Source organism: Tamandua tetradactyla, chromosome 12, assembly GCF_023851605.1.
Source record: "Tamandua tetradactyla isolate mTamTet1 chromosome 12, mTamTet1.pri, whole genome shotgun sequence".
In the NCBI taxonomy this organism is placed as follows: Eukaryota; Metazoa; Chordata; class Mammalia; order Pilosa; family Myrmecophagidae; genus Tamandua; species Tamandua tetradactyla.
Genome location: NC_135338.1, coordinates 89993105 through 90014197, shown reverse-complemented (window position 1 = coordinate 90014197; position 21093 = coordinate 89993105). Strand labels below are relative to the sequence as shown.

At 39.4% G+C, this 21093-nt stretch overlaps 1 protein-coding gene across 10 annotated transcripts in view; it reads left to right on the top strand.

The window, feature by feature from the left end:
* Positions 1-21093, top strand: part of MCTP2 (multiple C2 and transmembrane domain containing 2) — a 254637-nt gene that overhangs the window by 107987 nt on the left and 125557 nt on the right. For 8 of the 10 annotated variants that reach the window (XM_077124086.1, XM_077124089.1, XM_077124092.1 and 5 more), the window contains 2 exons: positions 12878-13042; positions 15178-15308. In XM_077124086.1, the coding sequence (XP_076980201.1) occupies positions 12878-13042; positions 15178-15308 (296 nt within the window). Of the gene's footprint in view, positions 1-11161; positions 12732-12877; positions 13043-15177; positions 15309-21093 lie in introns of those variants that run through there. The other 2 variants (XM_077124091.1, XM_077124090.1) reach the window with 2 other exon arrangements.

Sequence of the window (21093 nt, the reverse complement as noted above, 5' to 3'; positions counted from 1 at the left end):
CAAATCCTAAAATACCTACTATTTGGCCCTTCCCTGAAAAAGTTTGCTGACCCTTGCTGTAGCTTAAAGGTAGTAGTGGCTCTCTACTGTTACTGCACTTGAAGTTCCTTCAGTCTTTCCTGCACAGCTTCATAGCTATTCTATACCTGAGGAATCAGTTCCCTGCATTGGATTGCCTCTGTTTTAAATATCTGGAGTAATTTTTCTTTTCCCACTGGTTTCTGATAAAAAATATGGGGGCCAACCACTTGCTTTGGCTTTTTAAATATATATTTTTAATGCAGTTGCTTTGGAACAATCCTGGATTATATAGTAAGGATTCCATATGAGTGTAGGTTATGCTCTCCCTTGTCTTCTCTCCCATCTTTATACTTTCTCTTTTGCTCCCTCTGTCCTTCTTTGTTCCTTTTACAATCTAGGACTTTTCTCAGAAAGTCAGCCTTTCACAGGGGTGGAATTGCTAGAAGTGTTTTGCTTAGGGAAATGATTTTAGTGATTTAAAAGGTGGTGGTGAGTGGTAGGATTACCAGCGTCCCTGCTGTAATTCCAGTATGCTGAGGGGACTGGGCAGATTGGCTAAAAAGTTGGTCCTGAACCAAGAACCAACATATTACATGGGCCAGGGCCTCACTCTCTCCCACTGCTTTTCCACTTTGGCTCTTTAAAGTCGGCTGATGTCAGACATATCATCCCACAGTGGCCCCTTTGTCAGGATGCTGGTGGGATCTGGTGAGCATTTTATGGCGCATGCTCTCTTACTGTGGGCCACCTCTTGTCAGTTCTGACCTTCCAGCTACTCGCCTGTCCCTGGGGTGATTGAGTCAGTAGTCCAGCTGCCTGGCTAAATGAGTGAAATTGGGGGAGTCTTGGCAAATGTTAGGAGTTATATTTTTGCCTTTTACTCAGCCATACTGATTGACAATAACAATTTTGTTTCTGAACACTAAGAAAAAAGCTAATTCACTAAGACCTCATCACAGATTTAAGTACTTTGCAGACAGCGTGTTTGGGGGTGTTACTCTTTTGCTAAGGTCTCGAAAACTTGGATGACTTGCAAACCATGGATTTTAAGCTGTTTAGCTCCATGACAGGTATCTTGCCACAAGATTGGTTTGATGTGGCAGAACTTAAGTTGAGGACAATTTAAGAATTTGGAGGGAAGCACTATCTGTCTCTCTGTCTATTTATATATCTATCATCTGTGTGTTTTTCATTATATTTATAAAGAGCTGCTCTGTGGCCAGAGCTCAGGTAAGGACCAGGAAGGAGTTTTGATGATTGGTTTGTCTAGTTCTGTGGCTTTGGGGTGAGAAGGAGCTAGTCACCCTGGGATGGAGGCTTCTCCTCCCACCTTCCAGGTAAAGGCCCATTCTCTCTCCATGTCTTTCTCTAAATAAGCTCACATCCCTTATTTCTATGTAGGTCAAAGAAACAGGCAAAAGTCCTTCACAGGAGTAAGAATGCTCAATTTTAGAAAGCAAAAGGAGGCCATAATGGCTGGAAGACAGGCCGACAATCTTTCTCATTTAATAGGGTATCTAATAGTTTGCTAAAGCTGTCAGGAAGCAATATACCATAAACAGAATGGCTTTTAAAAGGGGAACTTATTTCATTACAAGTTTATAGTTCTAAGGCCATGAAAACATCCAAATTAAGGCATCAGCAAGAGGTTACCTTCACTCAAGAAAGGCTGATGCCTTCCTGAACACCTCTGTCAGCTAGGAAGACACGTGGCTGGCATCTGCTTGTCCCTTGTTCCTGGACTCTGTTGCTTTCAGACTCTGTTTCCTATGGGGTTTCCTCACTTGATTTCTCTGGGGCTGGTTTCATCGCTTTGCATCCCTTGGTTCTTTCCAGGTTCTGGCTTGTTTGGGGAAGGTACTTGGTGACATCTGCTGGGTGCTACATTTCTAAATGTCTGAGTTTGTTCTGCTTTGAAGCAACTGTTCTCCAAGCATCTGCATCTGAGGTTTCTCAAAAATGTTTCCCCATCTAAAGGACTCTAATAAACGAATCAAGACCCACCTTAAATGGGTGGAGTCACATCTCCATCTAATCAAAAGGCTACACCCCCAATTAGGTATGTTGTCTCCATGGAAATGATCTAACCTAAAGGTCACATTCAAAACTGCGTGTGTCACATCTTCATAGAAACAATCTAATCAAAGTTTCCCACTCTAAGCAATAGGTATGGCCCCACAAGATTGGACCAGGATTAAAACATGTTTTTTCTGGGGGTATATAATAGTTTCAAACTGGCACAAGGTGTTATTATTTATTTGTTTATTTTGCCCTGTTCCATTTTCACACATTCTTAACTGAACTCAAATCCTAACTAGAGTAATACCTTTTACCATTTTGTACCCCAAACAGCCAGATAAATGGATGGATGGATGGATGGATGGTTGGATGGATGGGTGGGTGGGTGAGTGGGTGGGTAGGTAGATGGATGGATGGATGGATGGATGGATGGATGGATGGATGGATGGATAGATAGATAGATAGATAGATAGATAGATAGATAGATAGATAGATAGATAGATAAATAGATAAATAGACTTTCTACATCTCTAGAGAAGTAGCATGCCCTACTACTGAGTGTCTTGAACCCAATGCTTTAATACCTATTTATGGCGTCTAGGTAAGCTTTATCCTTGGCAAAATGACCTTCGTAGGCCTTCCTCTTTTCTGGGGGCCTCAGTCATGCTTAGTAGGGCCATAAATCTGTTAGACACCTCAGAGCTCATGAGTGCCTCAGGCTACAAAGACCAATTCATTGCTTTTGTAGGTTTCCCATCAAATCTCCCCTACTCTCAGTGAGATTTCGTCCAAAATCTCTTGTCCTGGGAATATAAAAACGAATGACTCCCCCATCATGACTTATGAGCTGGGAGGAGAGATGAGAAGTAAAATATTCAGAGTTTCTGAAGACACCCTCAGCTGACCTTACAGGTAGTAGGGAGGGCTGGAGGTAGGGTTCAGGTGATGGTCTCAGAGAAAGAAGACCAAAGAGAATCTAACAAATTAGGAAGAGGAAATCTAGAGAGACTTAACAGTATACATAAATTGATACATGGGAGGAACTCCAAACTATTTAGTATAGGGTAGTGGTTTCAAAGAGGGGTCTCTGGGTCAGCAGAAGCAACCTTATCTGGAATTTGGTATTAATGCAGATTTGTGGGCCTCACCTCAGACCTGTTAAATCACAAACTATGGAAGTCGGACTCAGCAAATGTTTTAGTCTTAATTCTTTTGTTTAGTTAGGTTTTCCTCATTAAAGATTATTATAAGACTGCATCTGTTGTAATCAAAGCGGTACTGTTTACAGCCTAGCAACCTAGGCTGTAACACACACTCCAGGTCATTCCAAAGCACAGTCCACTCGAGATCCACTGTAAGAATTATCATTTGAAGTGGATGTCTGGGAATAGGAGGCAAAGCAGATATGAAAAAGAGCATGCCTTATAGATAGGTAGCTAGGGTTGCTAATCCTTCAGAAAGTATTAGAGTGAGCAAGCAGGGGGTCCAGGGTGCAAAATTGAAGGAGTTGTTTATATTCAGGTACTAGCCCCACGCTTGCATGAGCTTGAGAGTGGGTGCCTCTTTACATTTTGCACTCTGGGTATCCTCACTTGCCTTACCCTAACCCCAGTCCTGGTTGAAGATACCATAGAAATATTTTAAGTGTAAGGGGACATGGGAAAATGGAATCTAGAAATGAAAGGAAGTACAATGAAGCGAATGAATTAAAACATGCTAAATGATAAATTTTATAGCATGTGATGAAAACATTTAAGACCAAGTTTCCTAGAGACCAGGGTGAAAAACAAATCTTGTTGAGTTTCATGACTCTCATTTTTTAAAAAAACTTCTAATTTTGAAATGCTTTCAAATTTACAGGTCAGTTAACTGTAACATACCTTTACCATGCCAGAAACCAGATCCATCAACTTTACTAGTTTGCCACATTTGTTTTATCATTGTGTCTTTATCCATCTATCTATATATCAATCTGTTCTTTGAGCTTTTGAGTGAAGACTTTATACATCATGGTCCTTGAACACTTAATACTGCCATGTACATTTACTAAGAACAAGGACATATATTCATTGTGAAACCACCTTAAGTGCAGTTATCAAGTTCAATAAATTTAATATTGATATAAAACTTATGGTCTATATTCCAATTTTTTTCATATGCCCCAATAATGTTCCTTTGTGCTATTTTCTCCTCCCTTGCCAGATCTTATCCAGGATCAGATATTGCATTTAATTGTCATTGTCTTTTTGATTGCTATTTCTTCCTCTTCTCTCTGTCTTTTTTTTATTTTTAGAATTGTATGTACAGCATAATCTTTCCATCTCAACCACTCCCATTCATTGGGATTAGTGACATCCACAATATTGCAGTACCCTCACCATCTTCCATTGCTGAAATGTTTCCATCTCCCCAAATAGAAACCTTCTACATAGTATAGAATAACTCCCTCTTCCCCTTTCCCCCTCCTCTTGGCAATCTATATTCTACCTCTATAAGCTTACATATTCTCTGATAATTTTTTGTAGTTACCATGGGGCTTAACTTTAACATCCTGAATCTCTAACACTCTTGTTTGCTTTGACATTAACTTCAATGGTTTTACACAAACTATGTTCATATACCCCTCTATTTCCCCACTTTTATGTAGTTCTTATTGCAAATTGCATGTTAATGTGTTATCAGACACAACCACTGATTTCTCATTACATGTTATGCTGTTGCCAAGGCAAAAATACAGTAGTACTCTCATTTATATGTACTCATGTTGGGTACATCTAAGATATTAATTTCTTAGTGTGGCTTTGATTTATTGTCTATTGTCCTTTCAACCTGTAGAACACTCTTCAGCATCTTGTAGGGCCAGTTAAGTGATGAAATCACTAAAGAGGGTGATGAAATCCCTCTTTTGTTTATCTTGAAATATTTTAATCTCACCCTCATTTTTGAATATAGAATTACATATAGAATTGCTGTATATAGAATTGTTAGTTGACAGTTTTTTGCTGTCAGCACTTTAAATATGCCATCCCTTTGCCTTTTTGTCTTCATGGTTCCTGATGAGAAATTGGCACTTAATCTTATTGAGGTTCCTTTGTATCTAACATGTTGCTTTTCTCTTTCTTGTATCTTTCAGTATTTTCTCTTTGTAGTGGCAACTTGATTATAATATGTCATGTTGTAAATCTATTTGGGTGTGTTCTATTTGGAGTTTGCTGGACATCCCGGATATGTCTATTCATGTCTTCTTCTTCTCCTTCTCCCTCATGTGGAAAGTTCTCAGCCATTGTTTCTTTGAATATCCTCACCGGTCCCTCTTTTCTTCTTTTTCTGGGACTCTCAAAACGTGTATGTTAGTATGCTTGATGGTGTCCCACAGGTTCCCTGAGGTCTGTTCACTTTTCTTATTCTTTCTTCTGCTCCTCAGACTAAATGATTTTAATGGTATTATGTTTAGGCTCACTACTTCTTTCTTCTTTCAGCTCCAATCTGCTGTTGAACCCCTATAGAAGATTTGCAATTTCTTTTACTGTGGTCTTCAGCTCTGTTTGGTTCCTTTATATTATTTCCATTTCTCTATTGATACTTTCTTTGTGTTCATGTATTATTTTACTGGTTTCCTTTAGTTATTTTTCCATGTTTTCCTTGATCATATTTAGGACCATTTTCTATTTTATGTCTTCGTCTGGAAAGTCGCAAGTAGATCCTCCTCATTGATGGTTTCTAATGCCTTAATCTCCATTGCCTGGGTAATTTATAGCCATTTCATTGTATATTTTGTAACTTTTTGTTGAAACCTGGATATATTTTTAATGTACCTTTTTTTATTGTGATAAGCAACATATATACCAAAAGCAATACATTTCAAAGCACACTGCAACAATTAGTTATAGAACAAATTTCAGAGTTTGGTATGGATTACAGTTCCACAGTTTTAGATATTTTCCTCCTAGCAGCTCCAAGACACTGGAGACTAAAAGAAATATCAATAAAATGATTCAGTAGTCATACTCTGACGGCATCCTATCTTCTTTGTTATGACTTCACCTTCTCCTTCAATCTTTCTCCCAATCTTTAGGGATATTTTCATGTTTGAAAGGGCTGTTGATAATATGGGTAGGGGAATGGAACTAGTTGATATTCTTGGAGAGGCTGGCCCTTCTGGGTTTCAGGATTTATCTGGCCTAGGAACCCATCTTGAGGTTGTAGGTTTCTGGAAAATAATCATAGTACATGGAACCTTTGCAGATCTTAGATAGAGCCTTAGGTGTTCTTTAGGGTTGGCAGGAATAGTTTTGGTCGCAATTTGGCAAACCATGGTAAATAGTAATATCTAACTGAAGCTTGCAGAAGAGTAGTCTCCAGAGAAACCTCTTGACTATTTGAAATATCTCAGCCACTGATACCTTATTAGTTGCAATTCTTTTCCCCCTTTTGGTCAGGAAGGCATTGTTGATCCCATGGTACCAGGGCCAGGCTCATCCTTGGCAGTCATATCCCATATTGCCAGGGAGACTTCTAACCCTGTATGTCACGTCCCAGGTAGGCAGGAGGAGAATGATTTTCCTTGCAAAGTTGGGCTTAGAGAGACAGAGAGAGAGAGGTCACATCTGAGCAACAAGAAAGGTTTTCTGGAGGGAACTATTAGGCTTTACTATAAGTAGACTTAGATTTTCACTATGTAAGTAAGCTTCACAAGAGCAAGCTTCAAGATTAGTGGCTGAGCAACAAAAGAGGTTTTCTGAAAGGAACTCTTAGGCATTACTATACGTAGGCTTAGCTTTCCTACTACATAAGTAAACTTCACAAGAGCAAGCCTCAAGATCAGTGGCTTGGCCTATTGTCTTGGAGCCCCTAATGTTTGAGATAATATCAGAGATTTCCCCAGTGGTAAAGTTTTATAGTTCCATATGTTTTCTCCCATCCCTTCAAGGGACTTTGCCAACACTTTTTAATCATCTGCTCAACATACTCTGGGATGTATCTGGGCATGACATTAAACTACATGGAGTTACCAGCCCTCATTCCCATTCTGGGCTCCATGCATTTGGATTGTTTAAATGACCTAACCAGACAGGTTGCAATAGATTATGTGCTACAAAAAATTAGATTTTGGACAAAATTTCCTTTGCTCTCATTGAATAGATGAAGTACTAAAATATAGACAATACAATATCCTCCTTACTGCTGTATTCTGATTTACCTTGGTCCCACCTTATGGACTTCATTCTTATCTCTTATTGAAGCCTGATCTTTTTTCCAATTTCTTTTATAGTTGTTGTATGTGGCAATGCTGACTGTCAGACCTGCAGAACTTCTATACTAAGTCTTAGCTGCCACACAGGTAACCAAAGGAAACCTGCACATTTTGATAGTTTAATGTTTTATTGCTGTTATTTAGATTCTAAGACATCTGTTCCTTAAGCTTGCATCAGCTCATGTTATGGCATAGATTTCCTTGAATGCCAGAAGCTAATAAGAAAGGAAAGAAGGAAGGAGGCAGGGAGGGAAGGAGGGAGGGAAGGGGATGAGAGGGAGGAAGGGAGGAAAACACTTTTTTGGTCCTGGCAGATTGACCTGTGTGGGCGCTCTCCTTCGAAACTTATCCATATCATGAGTTTAGAGAATAGCTCCAGACCAAAGTTTTGGGCCCTCCCTGACTCTTTTTGTGCATGCTCTTGTCTTAGGCATGCACATATGGCCCTGCTAATTCTCCCACTTCCGTGGTTCAAAATGCCCCCTCTTTCCGAGGGAACTGTTTCCTTATGGTCCCAGGTGCCGTACTGTATGTCCTGTAGCCAGACATGTATATTCCCAGTATGTGTTCAAGGGTTTGCTCTGCTCATTCTGGAACTGGGACCAGGGCAGAAGGGCAGGCAGCCTCCATGCCAAGCTGGAAAGTACCGGCAGAGGGGCCAGCCAGGGTGTCAGGAGATCCTACTGCTTTTAAGTAGCCTTTTTGTTGATTCAGTGCTCTGTTACTACAGTCTTTAACTCTTTTCTGGAGCTTTGAGAAAGATGTTTATGATAGGTCTTGCTGGGTGTTCACAGCTTCTGTGGGGGGATGGAGTCCTGAAGCATCTCACTCCAATATCTTGGTCAGCACTCCCTCCTCTATTTTTTAGTAGTAGTTAATATGTCAGAAGCAAAACTTTTCCTAAATTCATAGGACATTTATATCTTTATCTATTCCCATCTTCTCTTAATTTACTTTTTATTTTTCAGGTGATAATTGGTTGGTGATAGGCTCTTATAAAGATACTAAATTCAATATAAAACTTTTATGATGATATCTTGATTCACACCTATTCATATTCTTGTAACTGTGATACAGTTTTCACCCCTAAATATGAATCACATCTTCCATGTTCATGTACCATGTGGGAAATTTAAAAGATTTTCTTTATATCTTTATGTAAGATTTGGTATAGTTCTAATATAATTTATGCCTACAGAATCCTCATCAGATGGTAAAACGGAGCTGCTGAGTAGGATCTTTCTTGGGAGCCTGTTCCATGGATGCCTGGCTCTTCTCATATCATACCATAAAAGCTGTTGACAAGAAGCAGTAGTTTTACATGTTGCAAAAGCTTGAAAGGAATATTTTAGTGAAACCTTTTATAGACTGAATGTTCTCCCATAGCTTTCCAAAGCTGGGGCCAACATTGTTGGAATCTTGGGTGACTAACTATTCATGGTTTTACAAAATTGGTTAAGTTTTTCATTTATTTATTTCCATTCACTATGTACTTTTTCAAAGTGATTTAGAGAAATAATGAGCCAGAGTCAAACTAAGATGTCTTAGCAATATTGAAACAATTGCATTTTTATGTTTCTAAAATTGAGTTGATATATATTAAGTACCCATACAGTATTTGACCTCCAGTAGGAGTGTAGTAGTCAGAGCCTTCCTGTCCCCCCACCTTTTCTGATATTTTGTTGCACCCAAGGGGGTACTTTGAATCGTTACTCTGTGGTATGGGTCAACATAATCATCTCTGGAACATGGCATAGCTAAATGTAGCATCACTTAAGGTGACCAGCTGGCTGCAGCCCTAGCTCCTGAGATTCTGTGCTCTCCTTTCTGGCATTTTCTTTACTTCTGATCTGTCCATCTTCCTGGCTTGGAATAGATTGGCAGTATTGAACTGACATGTCCATCATCCCTGGGTTTGCCTTTGCTGCCAGACCAAGAAAAAGATGCTGAAGTCCACATCAGCAACCTTGCAACATGCCCCTTGGCCATAAATCCTAAAATAATCCATGCCCCTCAAATTCAGTCCATTTTATGTATCACACAAATGACAGTTCATTTACTTTTCTGTGAATCTATTTCTCAATCAAAAACTTCTGAAGATTCTCTACCATTTTGAGTTGAGCTGAAGTTCTACAGCTTTATACACAGTCTCCTTTCCTTTCTTCCCTTCATTCATTACCTGTGGGATTTTCATGACCCTGAAGTAAACTCTTATTTGTAAGGAGTTTCATTTCTATGAAAGTGAATATGTTTCAGAGTTAAACATCGCACCTTGTTTGCACTATTAATAACTAATAGGCGTGCTTCCAATGGAAGTCTCTTTATAAAAGCAGGGGTGTGGATTTGGGAGGGGCTGGAGGAAGAGAGACTATGAATGAATCAACATAAAAAGAGTAAGATGTTCTGATCCACGGGGAGGAAGGAGAAAAATAACAAAACCCTTATGGGCTGTATTTTACCCACTGTGTCTGCTGAGAAATTAGGGTCAGGACCCAGAAACTTTGCACTATCTCCTGGTGTTTGTTTCGGTTCAGGTGGGGTGGGCTTCCCCTTTGATGGGTAATTTCCTTCTCTCCTTTCACATTCCAAGCTGCATTAAGATGACAAATTTCACTTACAAACTCAGGCACAGACATGAAAACCCGAGCCATTCAGCTAACTGAGTGAGTGCAGATGGGACGATTTATTGTGGGGAGAGGGAGTGTTTGAAGAGAGCACAAAAGATTTTGAGAACCTGACTCTGCAGCAGAGCACACAGAATGCCCCCACCCTGCCCCCACCCTGCAGCTCGCTGCTCTTAAGCCATCATGACAAGCCTCAAGGGTGGAGGTGTAAGAAACTTACTTAAAACACACACGCACAACACATACATCCACATACACAGATGCAACAGGATATGTTGCTTACAGACGAAACATCATTTTAGGGATGAACTTCTAGTAAGTATTTAGGGTGGACTAAGTAGACTAAAGGGCTTATGTTCTCTTTTATCTGTGAACTGTGCAGTAAATACTTCTCTTCTCCCACCCTGTCTTTAGTAGGGGGAAAAAAATCTTGGACAGCAAAGAACAAGTCCATCACATCAAACATGACTGCGTTAAATACTAAAATGTTCAAAGTCCGACTGAGATAGATAAAGGCTTTGATGGAAAGTGGATATTTCCCAGGGACATTACAAGCAATAATCCAGATGTTATGGTGTAATGCAACGAGTGTCCGTAGATAGATCAGGAGCTCAAGCCAAGCTGTGCCTGATGCTGGCCCCAGGCCTGCCCTCCCATGCTGTTCTGCCATATGGAACCTATCTCTCAGCCCCCTTAATAACCAGCTTTGGATTCCATTTTCACAGGGCTCATAGAGCTAAGTGGGACTGTTTTATGGACAAGTTAGATAGAAGCCTTTCCAAGATAAACATCCAATTTGAAATTAGGACATACCAAGCCACAGAATTATTTTAGGGCATATTTCATGGAAGCACTGCCATTTTTCTTAGGCAATTGCCAGACTGTAGGATGCCCTTTGATCCCTTGTGGACATTACTCCCTTCTTTATAAAAAGAATTCTGAAATAGTTGCAGTGTTTAGGGAGGAATATATCTGTCGGAACTTTGAAGTATGGCCATGGAATAGGTCATGCTTTAGCTTTTTTTTGGTCTGCAAGTCAAACTTTAAGAAAGAAAATTTTAAAAAGGAATTGAGTCAGGATACATGAATCAAAATCTCATTATCTTTTTAAAGATTGGAGTTTTCAGGCCATGTGCCTAATAAGATTTAAAATGTATTAAATCTATCTACTTACATATACATATATACACATACCTACGTCTGTCTGTCTGTCTATCCTGATGAGTTGTGTTGTTTTTAATAAATATAACATCACCTACTTTTAACTACATCATTGGCATTCGTTATTGAATATATCTAACTGCAAAGAGGAGTTAAAAAAAAATGTCTTAAATTTCTCAGAGGACAGGCTACTTTTTTGTTTGTTTTTAAAATTCTTTCCCCATCTGCCCTCCCTGCTCTGTCTCAGCAACTCCACAATCTTTGTGTGTGTGTTTGCATGTGTATGTATGCTTTGTGTGCTTCAAGAGAGAAGCAATAAGGAGATGCAATTTAGGAGTAGGTATTTCCTTATATGTGTTTTGTTTAAGATTGTTATGAGTTTATCTACAAGACACCCTGGTGCACATTTGTGTCACTTATTATGGGTGATAGAGTGATGTGTGTTGCGTGAGGCATGCTGGTATTAAATTAATATGGTACTGACGTTTCCATTTGTTGTGATAAATTGTGACTAACTGGTATTCAAGCAAATTGGTGTCTAAATGATCTTGCAGATATATTGAGCAAATGACAGGAATGAATATAGTATTAGAAATTCATTGCTTTTCTATGATACTTGGCACCATCTACATTCATTCTCTAGCCCATTTATTTCTCCTTCAAATAAAGAAGGCCATGCTTGTGCCAGTTTACTTACTGAACGGAGAACGAATTGAACTTCCCCAACTAAATGCAGTGTGTGGAGCACATGGGGATTGTAACTCCAATTACCTACCTATAAAAAGACATTGTTGAGACCATCAGTGAAACTTGAATATGGGTCCAGGATTTAATGATATTAGGAAGTTATTGTTAATTCCGTTCAGTGTGGCATGGAATGTGGGTATGTAAAACCGAATGTGGGTTTTGCTTTAAAACAGTTCAGCAAGAAAAAAGAGCGAAGGGATAGATGGAACAAAGATTGACAAAATCTTGAAGCTGGCAAACATTGTGTGGTAGTTTATTGTACTTTTCTCTCTCCACTTTGTGCATGTTTGAAAATTTACATAGTGGAAATAAACAAAATGTGTCTGTCTCCTTTATAACTTAATAATCGGGGATGTTTGCCTTTTTCTATACTCCGTTTAAGGTATATGTGCGTGAGGGTGCATGAGTAATACAATTTAGAAAAGGGGAAAAATGTTATATATTGAACTCTACTGGGTCTCGGGTGCTGTGAGAAGTACTTTGTACGTTCCCCACTACATCTGAAAAGCTTATTTGGCCTTCTAGTCTGATGACACTCTTTTGGGAGTTGTGACTCTCACTGTGTTAATAGTTTATTTTTAACCCTTCTAGCCATATTTAGGAATAAAGTGGTGTGGGGACAGGTTCAAATGTGAACAATAAATTCAAAACCATTATTCCTCAATGCCTAGAGCATGTCGTGGTGTTGCAGAACAATGCCTTCTTTTATTTCTGTTCCCCAGAATGTCTCTCTTCCCTTCTTACTATTAAAATAGCCAAAGGCCAAGTTTAAAGATCCTTAGCAGAGAGCACATTTATGGGAGTACAGGCCCAAACCAAGCGTAAGCCTTGCCTGTGCTTATCTTTCACTATATTGTTACAAGCCCAGTGTTTTGAGAGGAAAACCACAGTAACTGTGATCGCAGGTTTGTGAAACCAATGAAAATACTTTCCACTAGGCAGGGAGTGATATTTATAATCAGATATTGAAAGATGCAGTTTCTTTGGTCACCAAAGTCACACTTAAGGATTTTAAGCAAGTTTACAGTGTCATTTTTATTTTTTGCTTTAGTCCTCTTTGATACGCAACCTTCGACTCTCAGAGTCCTTAAAAAAGAACCAACTCTGGAATGGGATTATAAGTATAACTCTGTTGGAAGGGAAGAATGTCTCCGAAGGAAGCATGACAGAAATGTTTGTCCAGTTAAAACTGGGAGATCAGAGGTATAAAAGTAAGGTAAGTTCTATCAATTCCGTAAGGAGAACGATATCTTTAAGAATTAAAAAAAAAAAGTTTTCTACCTAAAATTTCACAAGAATAGAAATAATTTATTTTTAGCCCTCCTAACTATGTTTATGAATATCCTTGAAAACAAAATAATCATATACATGCAATCAACAAATTATTTTTATTTCTTAGGAAAAATTATTTCAACACAGCAGCTCAGAGTTGGAGAAAGCTTGTTAAATAATAGATTTGAATGTATCATATATTTGGGTTTTGTAAATAAGTGAACTATGTTTCATGGAATGTAAGAAAAGGATAACAGCATGTTTTCAAAATACTATGAACATAAAATAGTATAATACATTATTTTTGTATTTAATTATTTGAGATAACTAAAGTATTTCCAAAATTATATGTACTTTTCTTTCTCTTACTTGTTAGTACTAATAGCACAATCTAGTGATGCTGGTTTTTGCTGGGATTTTTAAAAAATAAATGATCTAAAGTATTGAAAGTGCTTAATTTTGAATAAAAGTAAAGGCATTTTAAACTCTTTTTAAAAATCAGTGATGTTAAGCTGCCAATTCAAATTCTATTCAGTGTTTAATCTTAGTAATTTTGTGTGACTTTTATTTCAAAAACCGTAGTCTGCAAACCATGGTAATTAATTAGTTTTACATAACTGTCAGACAGGACTAATTCCAATGTTTTATGGATTGAAGGAGCTAGGACACTTGAAAGTTACTTGCCAAAAGCCACTGAAAAAAAATCAGTGGAAGGTTCTGAAAATCGACCCGGGGATGTTTGCAGCTTGGGCTTTCCAGCCTAGAGGAAACAATGCAGACAAGTTGGCAAGTGATTTAGGGCTGAAAGAGGTTTTCTCTACTGCACAATTTTCAGTGCAATATCAAACATTAGAGTTCATTTACTCTAGCACAAGGAATGTAGGCTTGAGACTCACATTGAAGAATATTACAAAGAATGTGAAAAATTGAAGGTGAGTTAGTCCAGAAACATGCACTTAATTATTTTAACCATGGAGTTTCAGGCTGTACCTCACCGTGTATCCAGAGTAGCCTCTCCCCGTTAAGATTCCTTGAGCCGGCTGGGGTCAGGCTCAGGATTTGTAGAAGAATTATTCATCTCTAAGTATACTTAGCCCTTTGGACTAAGGTGAAGGGTAGAATTAGTCCAATATCTGCTGCATTCCCCCTTGGGGAATAGTGCATTTAATGTTGGGGCTGATAGGGTTGTCTCCTTCTTCTGGGTTTCTAAATTCTGTGATCCGATATACTAAGCCTGGTGTGAGAAACAGCTGACGTTATTCTATATGACGTCGCATACAGCTGGGGTCTGAGTTGTTAGAGTTTTCCTAATCAGGAATAGTTGCTGCTATGATTTGATATTTGATGCCATGCCCTCTTTGCCTAATACTCAATGACTAGGATTCTGGTCCACCTTTTAGTCACAAATTGGATCTCTATCTAAATGAAACACCAAAAAACCAGACACATACACTGTTTGAAATAACTCTTGGAGAATGCAGAAACACTGGTGGAGTTTTCAAACCACTCCTGTTGATTTCTAAATATGGCTACAGTGAAATGTCCTATCTCCCTCCTATTCTAACAATTGGACTCAATATCTCTGATTTTAAAAACTAACAATGCTATACAAGCTATGGGTTTCTCATTTAGTACACCTTCCAGGTGTTAATTAAGACCCCAAACTGTTAATTTACATAGATCTTTAGCCAATACCTAATAGATATGCCAATAAAAATGTTACTTGCGTTTGATTTAACCAATTAGTGTTATGTTCTGTAAGAGAGAAATCATAATTGTAAAATGTCTATCGATATATAGGCACAGCATGTTTGTTATTTATTATTTTTTGTGGGGGAAAAGAACTCTTTCTTACTTGGTGGGTAAATTATTGAATTTGGAGGGCAGCTAAAAGCATAGTGATGGTGTACAAATTTCCAAGCACTAGGGGAGTCCCCTGCATGCCATAAAGGAGAATTTTACTTTATAAAGCACATGACCGTGATCCCCCTGCAGTTTTAGAAATGCAATTACTATGTAGCTGCTGTAGCAATGAATAATGTTTTAAGAAAATAAATATTATAACTGCATGTTTTCTAGACACTGTGTAAGAGTGCAAATCCCCAGTGGCGGGAACAGTTTGACTTTCACTACTTCTCTGACAGGATGGGCATTTTGGACATTGAAGTGTGGGGAAAGGACAACAAAAAGCATGAGGAGCGCCTGGGCACGTGAGTCAGTTCTGCTTTCTTCTTGGGGTTCATGCATGGAGCTTGTTTGGGAATGGGGCTGGGACCGAGACTACATCTTTTTCTGTTTGGGCTTAGGATAAAACCTGTCTTCCCCACCCCAAGGAACCATAAGTCAGTTGGGCCGTCAACCTTAACTGGGAGAAGGCTTGTTTTGTTTTCTTGTGTTACATTTTAAATTTGACAAATGTCATCGACTATTGATTAAAACAGAAGAATGTGGTATGTGCTGGGAATACTCTAAAAGATTTAGAGCCATCTCAGATTATTTGGGAAATGTTTATATAAATTAAAAATATACCCTACAATGTTGGTTCTGCTGCTTAGTGAGATATCATATAATTTAGGAGGTATATAGTATTATAGTTTCCTCTGAGGGTTGAGGTGAAGAATGCAATTAAGTGAGATAGCGCCTGGCACCTAGTAAAAACAGAGTGACTGCTGACGGAAACATACATAATCTCTGATCTTTAGAACAGCCTTGCGTATTAATGGCATTATTCTTATTTCATAGATTAGGAAACGGAGGCCAAGAGATTTACAATTGGCTTTGCCGCTGTTAAGTTTACAGCAGAAAGTGAGTGTGGCCGAGCCAGAATTCTGTTTGTTTTCAAAGACCAAGTTCTTTCCACCAAAGCACTGCCCTTTGTTCATCCTGTATACATACAATTTGTACACACATCCTAAATTTAGAACGTAAGTGCTCAAAGGGATCTTAACAGCTGCTCGTTGGCATTTTCCAGACACGTTCTCTGGGACCTTGGGTTTCGAGGACATCCTGAGGAAGTGGGGCTGGCCTCCACCACCTCTGCCCTGCCTCCAGAGCATCTCAATTTTGTCTGTGCTATAGATTACCAAGACTGACAACACTTATCTAGCATAATTCCTTCATGTTACAGATGAGGCCCAGGGAAGTGAAATGTTTTTCCAGCAGTTAGGAGTTTAGAGACAGAGGCAGCATTAGACCTGCTCACCCAATACCATGTACAGTCCTTTTTCCATGTAAAATCTTTAGCACTGCCTCCAGCCCATGTGTGAGTTGTCTTTGCTGTCATCACTCCATCCCACCTCATCCTGAGGTGGACGGGTGGGGAATTTGGTATTCATGGAACATTCCTGTAGTGTTTCTCTGAAGAGGCACCATGTAGCGTGAGACTGTCTGGTATGTTGCAGAATGTTTACCGACCCAGCTTTCCCCTGCCCATGCCAGTAACTTTCTCCACTTACTGCGTGGAAAACAAACCCATGACACAGCTCACCCACATTCCACTCTGCATGCCCCAGAGGAGCAGCACTGCCACCAGTCAGGGCTTTTGCATCTTGTCCTCAAAGGGTCATAGCCCTGGTTGCACTACTTTTCACAGTCCCCTCATCCACAGTTCTATACTTATCTGGTAGATGGCAGTCATTGCCTTGGTGGCAATCTCCCAGGCTATGTTTGTGTGTTCAGATAGCAAACCAGGCAATACCACCCCTCTCCTACTCATGCAGGACTTCCTCCGATGGTCCAGCATTTTGCAGCAATTGCCCAAGTAGATTACTAGTCAGATCTTGCCTCTCCCTATTTCAGCGACACAAGGTGATTGATATCTGAGATACTTCTTGGTACTGCAAATACTTGTCACCTCTGTGACCTCTCTGGGCTCTGCCAGCCCTGATGGTTGAATCATCAAAAACTTTGTATTTGCCTGTAGAGCAACAAGTTACTCAAATGCAGAGAACTCTGTGTCCCCAAAGTGTTATCTGAACAGTGGGAATTTAGGCCTCCTGTGATGGATGGCCATCGTGTTATTTTAGTAGGTGCAAAGAATTATGTCCTTTCATTACTCATGTCATTGTGCTTCCATGTTTCCTTTACATAAAAGGAAATGCTTTTCCAAACGAATTTTAGGTTATTTCACAGAGGAAAAAAAATAATGTAAGATGTCCCTTTTACTCCATGTTTTGTCATTTGCGTGTTCATTTATTATTATAGCTATTTCCTGTTTGTAACTTAGAAATATACCTGCACTAGTGGCCATTCTGTCCTTCCTCTGTATGGATTCTAAAGGAATTTTTTTTTTGTATCCTTTTCCTTTTTCCTCTCCTAAGGTACAAAAGATAACAAAATTCTCTCTTGGGAGCTGGCTACAGAGCATAACCCTTCAGCCAACTTCCACATGGGGCAGAACTTACTCTAAAATATACACTGCTTGTCAGATTTAAAGGAGCAGTTGTGCTAGCATATCCATGTAACTGAATTGTTACTTATAATTCCTTCTGAATTTTTTACTCTAAAACTTTTTCAGCTTTTTCACTTTTGCTTTTCTTTCTTGCTTTAATTCCAAGGCTCAGTTATTTGTTCTTCCCCAAATGTTGGGGAATCATCCTTTTCCCCTAGCAGGCTCTTAGATGGTATAAGTAAATCTTAACAGTCTCCCAAGGCCTCTCTCTTACTTGTTTTTGGAGAATGCCTTGAAGATAGTAATTCAAAGCTCTACATGGCCTCTCTGAGGAAATTCTCTTCAGTGAACCTTCCCCTCATAGGCAGTTTGATGTGAGGAAAGGGATAATAGCTTTTGAGTCATACATCTTTGGCTTCCTTATTGCCATACCATTTGCTAGCTATGTGACCTTGGGAGACAAATTCACTTGTGGAGTTTGCCTCTGTATCTATCTGTAAAATGGGGTGGCTTAGTTGGCCAGGCTGCTATGACAAATACCACACAATAGATTGGCTTAACAACAGGGATTTATTGACTAATGATTTGGAAGGTTCGAAGTCCAAAGTCAAGGTTTTGGAAGGGCCTGCTTTTTCCCTGAGGTTCTTTGGGTTGCATCTCTTCCTCCTGAACATGTAGCGATCTTGCTCCTTGCACCTGTTCTTTTTGCTTACTTCTGGCTCCTGGTTCCTCTCTGTGGCTTTCTCTGGCTCTCAGTGTCCAGTTTCTTTATCTTTATAAAGCCTCCAGTAATATGGGTTAAGACCCACCCTAATTCAGCTGCTACACCTTCACTAATAAGAACCCTTTCAGAAGGTCCTATTTACAAATAAATTCACACCCACGAGGATGTGGGTTAAGATTAATAATGTGTCCTTTGAAAGGGTACATAATTCAGACTATTTCCTGGGGTCCCTGGCCAAGTTGTAGCATCCCTTCAACTGTCAGCATCAATGTCTGTTTGTTATCTAGGTCTTCTTGAACACTTGAATGGTAGATAATATTATTATTTTTAATTTTGAGATTTTTCTGCATGGTAGCTATAGATACCCATACCATTCAAAACTACAAGAGTGCAGTTGAAGTAAATAACACATAACTAACAAACTCTGGTGTATTTTTCCAAAGCAGTATAGACTTTTTTTTCTTTTTTCTTTTTTGATAGAGTTGAGTTGAACCCTTCAAGCCCATGGTGAGGAGGACTGAGCGTTGTCAGTTAGCCATAGCAATAATGGGATTTTGTAACCATGGGCAAAAGGACGGGGGTAGAAGTTGGTTATGTGAAGAGAAATCACAATGGCACGAGTGAGTTCCTAGCTTGGTGGTGGTTGCAACATGGATCTGCTGACAGATCCTGAGTCCTGGCGAGCCTCCCTATGTCCCTGAGTCCACCAGCTACCACTGAGCCCCAGATGACTCCTAACAAGGCTGGGTGCTGGTGCTGTGAAAGTGCTTGAGCAGATTTATCAAACCCTGAAACCACAGTTCTTACCAACCTTAGCAGGTCTTCATGGCCAAAAACAAAAACAGGAAAGACTGAGTCTGATCTTAGTATCCACCAATGGTTGAGGAATAATGAACGTTTAAGGGAGTAAGAATTAAAGTTCAAAGCTAAATTTAACCAGCTACGGCTTCGAAACAAAATGGCAGCAGTCTGAGCAGACTCGAAATACAGACTGAGTTGTTTCAAAATAATCGTTTGCGTAAAGTGTATTTTGCATTTCAAGGCAATTCTAAAGGTAAAGCTCGCTATAGGATATGCTAGACTTAACTTAGTCTAGAAGGGTTAAGGATGAGACCCCACAAGCCGGCTGTGACTGTCCTACCTCACATTCTGTCTTTGGTCCCAGATGGTGCCTTATAAAGTGACTCTGACATTTTCCCAGTTTATTAGTGACTTTGAGGCAGTGGAGACTCTGGGCTGGAGTATTTCTCTGGACAAATTGCACCCTGTGTCGTTGATCTGCTTTTACAGCCGGGCTTGACACATTCACAGTTTTCTTCCTGTTCCGCCGTTTTCTTTGCCTCTGAGATTTACAGCTTTTAAAACTATAGCCCTCTTTTCTCCCCTCGCGTTGAAGTTAAAAGCTGACCAGTCTGTAATATAAAACATGGAATTATGGTAATGAATAAGAGGTTAAAAGCTATCATGACAAGTAAAACTTGAGCAGGTTTGGCTGACTGATACGGTGAAATTATGTGTAGAATTAAAGCATTAAAATGCTGTGGGATTAATGGGGAAAGAAGAGAACAGGAGGTCAGAAACAATGCTAAATCAGCACATGAGCTGCCTGTGGGCTAGAGGGCATAGTTTTAATATATACCCGTTGCTCGAGGAGGGAAAAAAAGAAAACTAATTTAGATTTAGTTCCTCTTTTCTTAAGGTAAATAGAACCACAGAATTTTCAGTCTGGGAGCGACTTAGTAAATAAATTTATTTCAATTTCTTTCTTACATACAGGAGAAAATGGAGATAGGAAAAATTTAAAAAGCACTAATTTTATCATTTGGATTTTTAAACTTTGTTTTATTTTTTTACTTTTTAATGTTTTAATTATACCACCAGCATTTGTTTTTTCATTCATTGTATTCAGTGAATACAGAGCAGGCTCACAGAGCACTCTGCACGTCTGGCAGCCTGCACAGTGCTGAGAGTTTGGTGGAAAATGGTACAGCTGTGGCTTCTGGCCTTGCCTGGGCTACTACAAGTAAGCAGGCAGTGGCAGCTCTGGGGTCAGCACTGTGAGTCAGGAAGATATAAAAGCCGGCTGAGCTCCCAGGTGGAGGAGGTGATTCCTAGGAGAACCGAGGTGCATGCTGAGACCTGTAAGATGAGGGGTAGTTAGCCCGAGGTGGACACTAGGGGAAGGTTTTCTAGGAAGAAGGCACAGCAAGGACAAATGCCTAGAGGAGGGTGAGCTTCACTTCTGAGAAATGGAAAGGAACACAAAAGGTGGATGGTGTCACCTCCAGGTGAGGTCACAAAGCCATTGGATTCCATCTCTCACAAATAAACAGGTGGCAGCTCCTCTCAAAGCACAAACACCTCAGTGACTTGGATGTTTTTATGTCCATAATGAGAAACTTATCACAGTAGAGTGCCTGTTGACTGAATATTCTAAGACCAAGACTTGGAATGGAGGTTTCCGCTAGATAATGGTGGATGTGTCCCATCTTCTGAATGATCATCAACACAGATTTATTTCCCTTGCATGTGAAGTCACACACGTTGCCAAGGAAACAGAGCTAATGTACGACTGCTCGTTTAAGACATTTCTTATATAGATGCTCTGTGTTTTTTACATTATTTCTATCAGGTGAAAGAGGAAAATCATACATTTTATTGCTTTATTAATTTTTATTAACAAACAGATTGTTGAATATATTGGCCAGAGTTTCTTGGATTATGGTAAGTTCAGAATTTTAAAAATAATCTTAGGTTAATATCTGCAGTATCTTTATCAGTGTGTTAGTACAGTCAGCAACCAACCTCATAGATTTTTTTGATACTTCCATTGCTGTAATTCATCAAGGCTAAATTATTAGCATTTGTTTAGGTCAGGGAT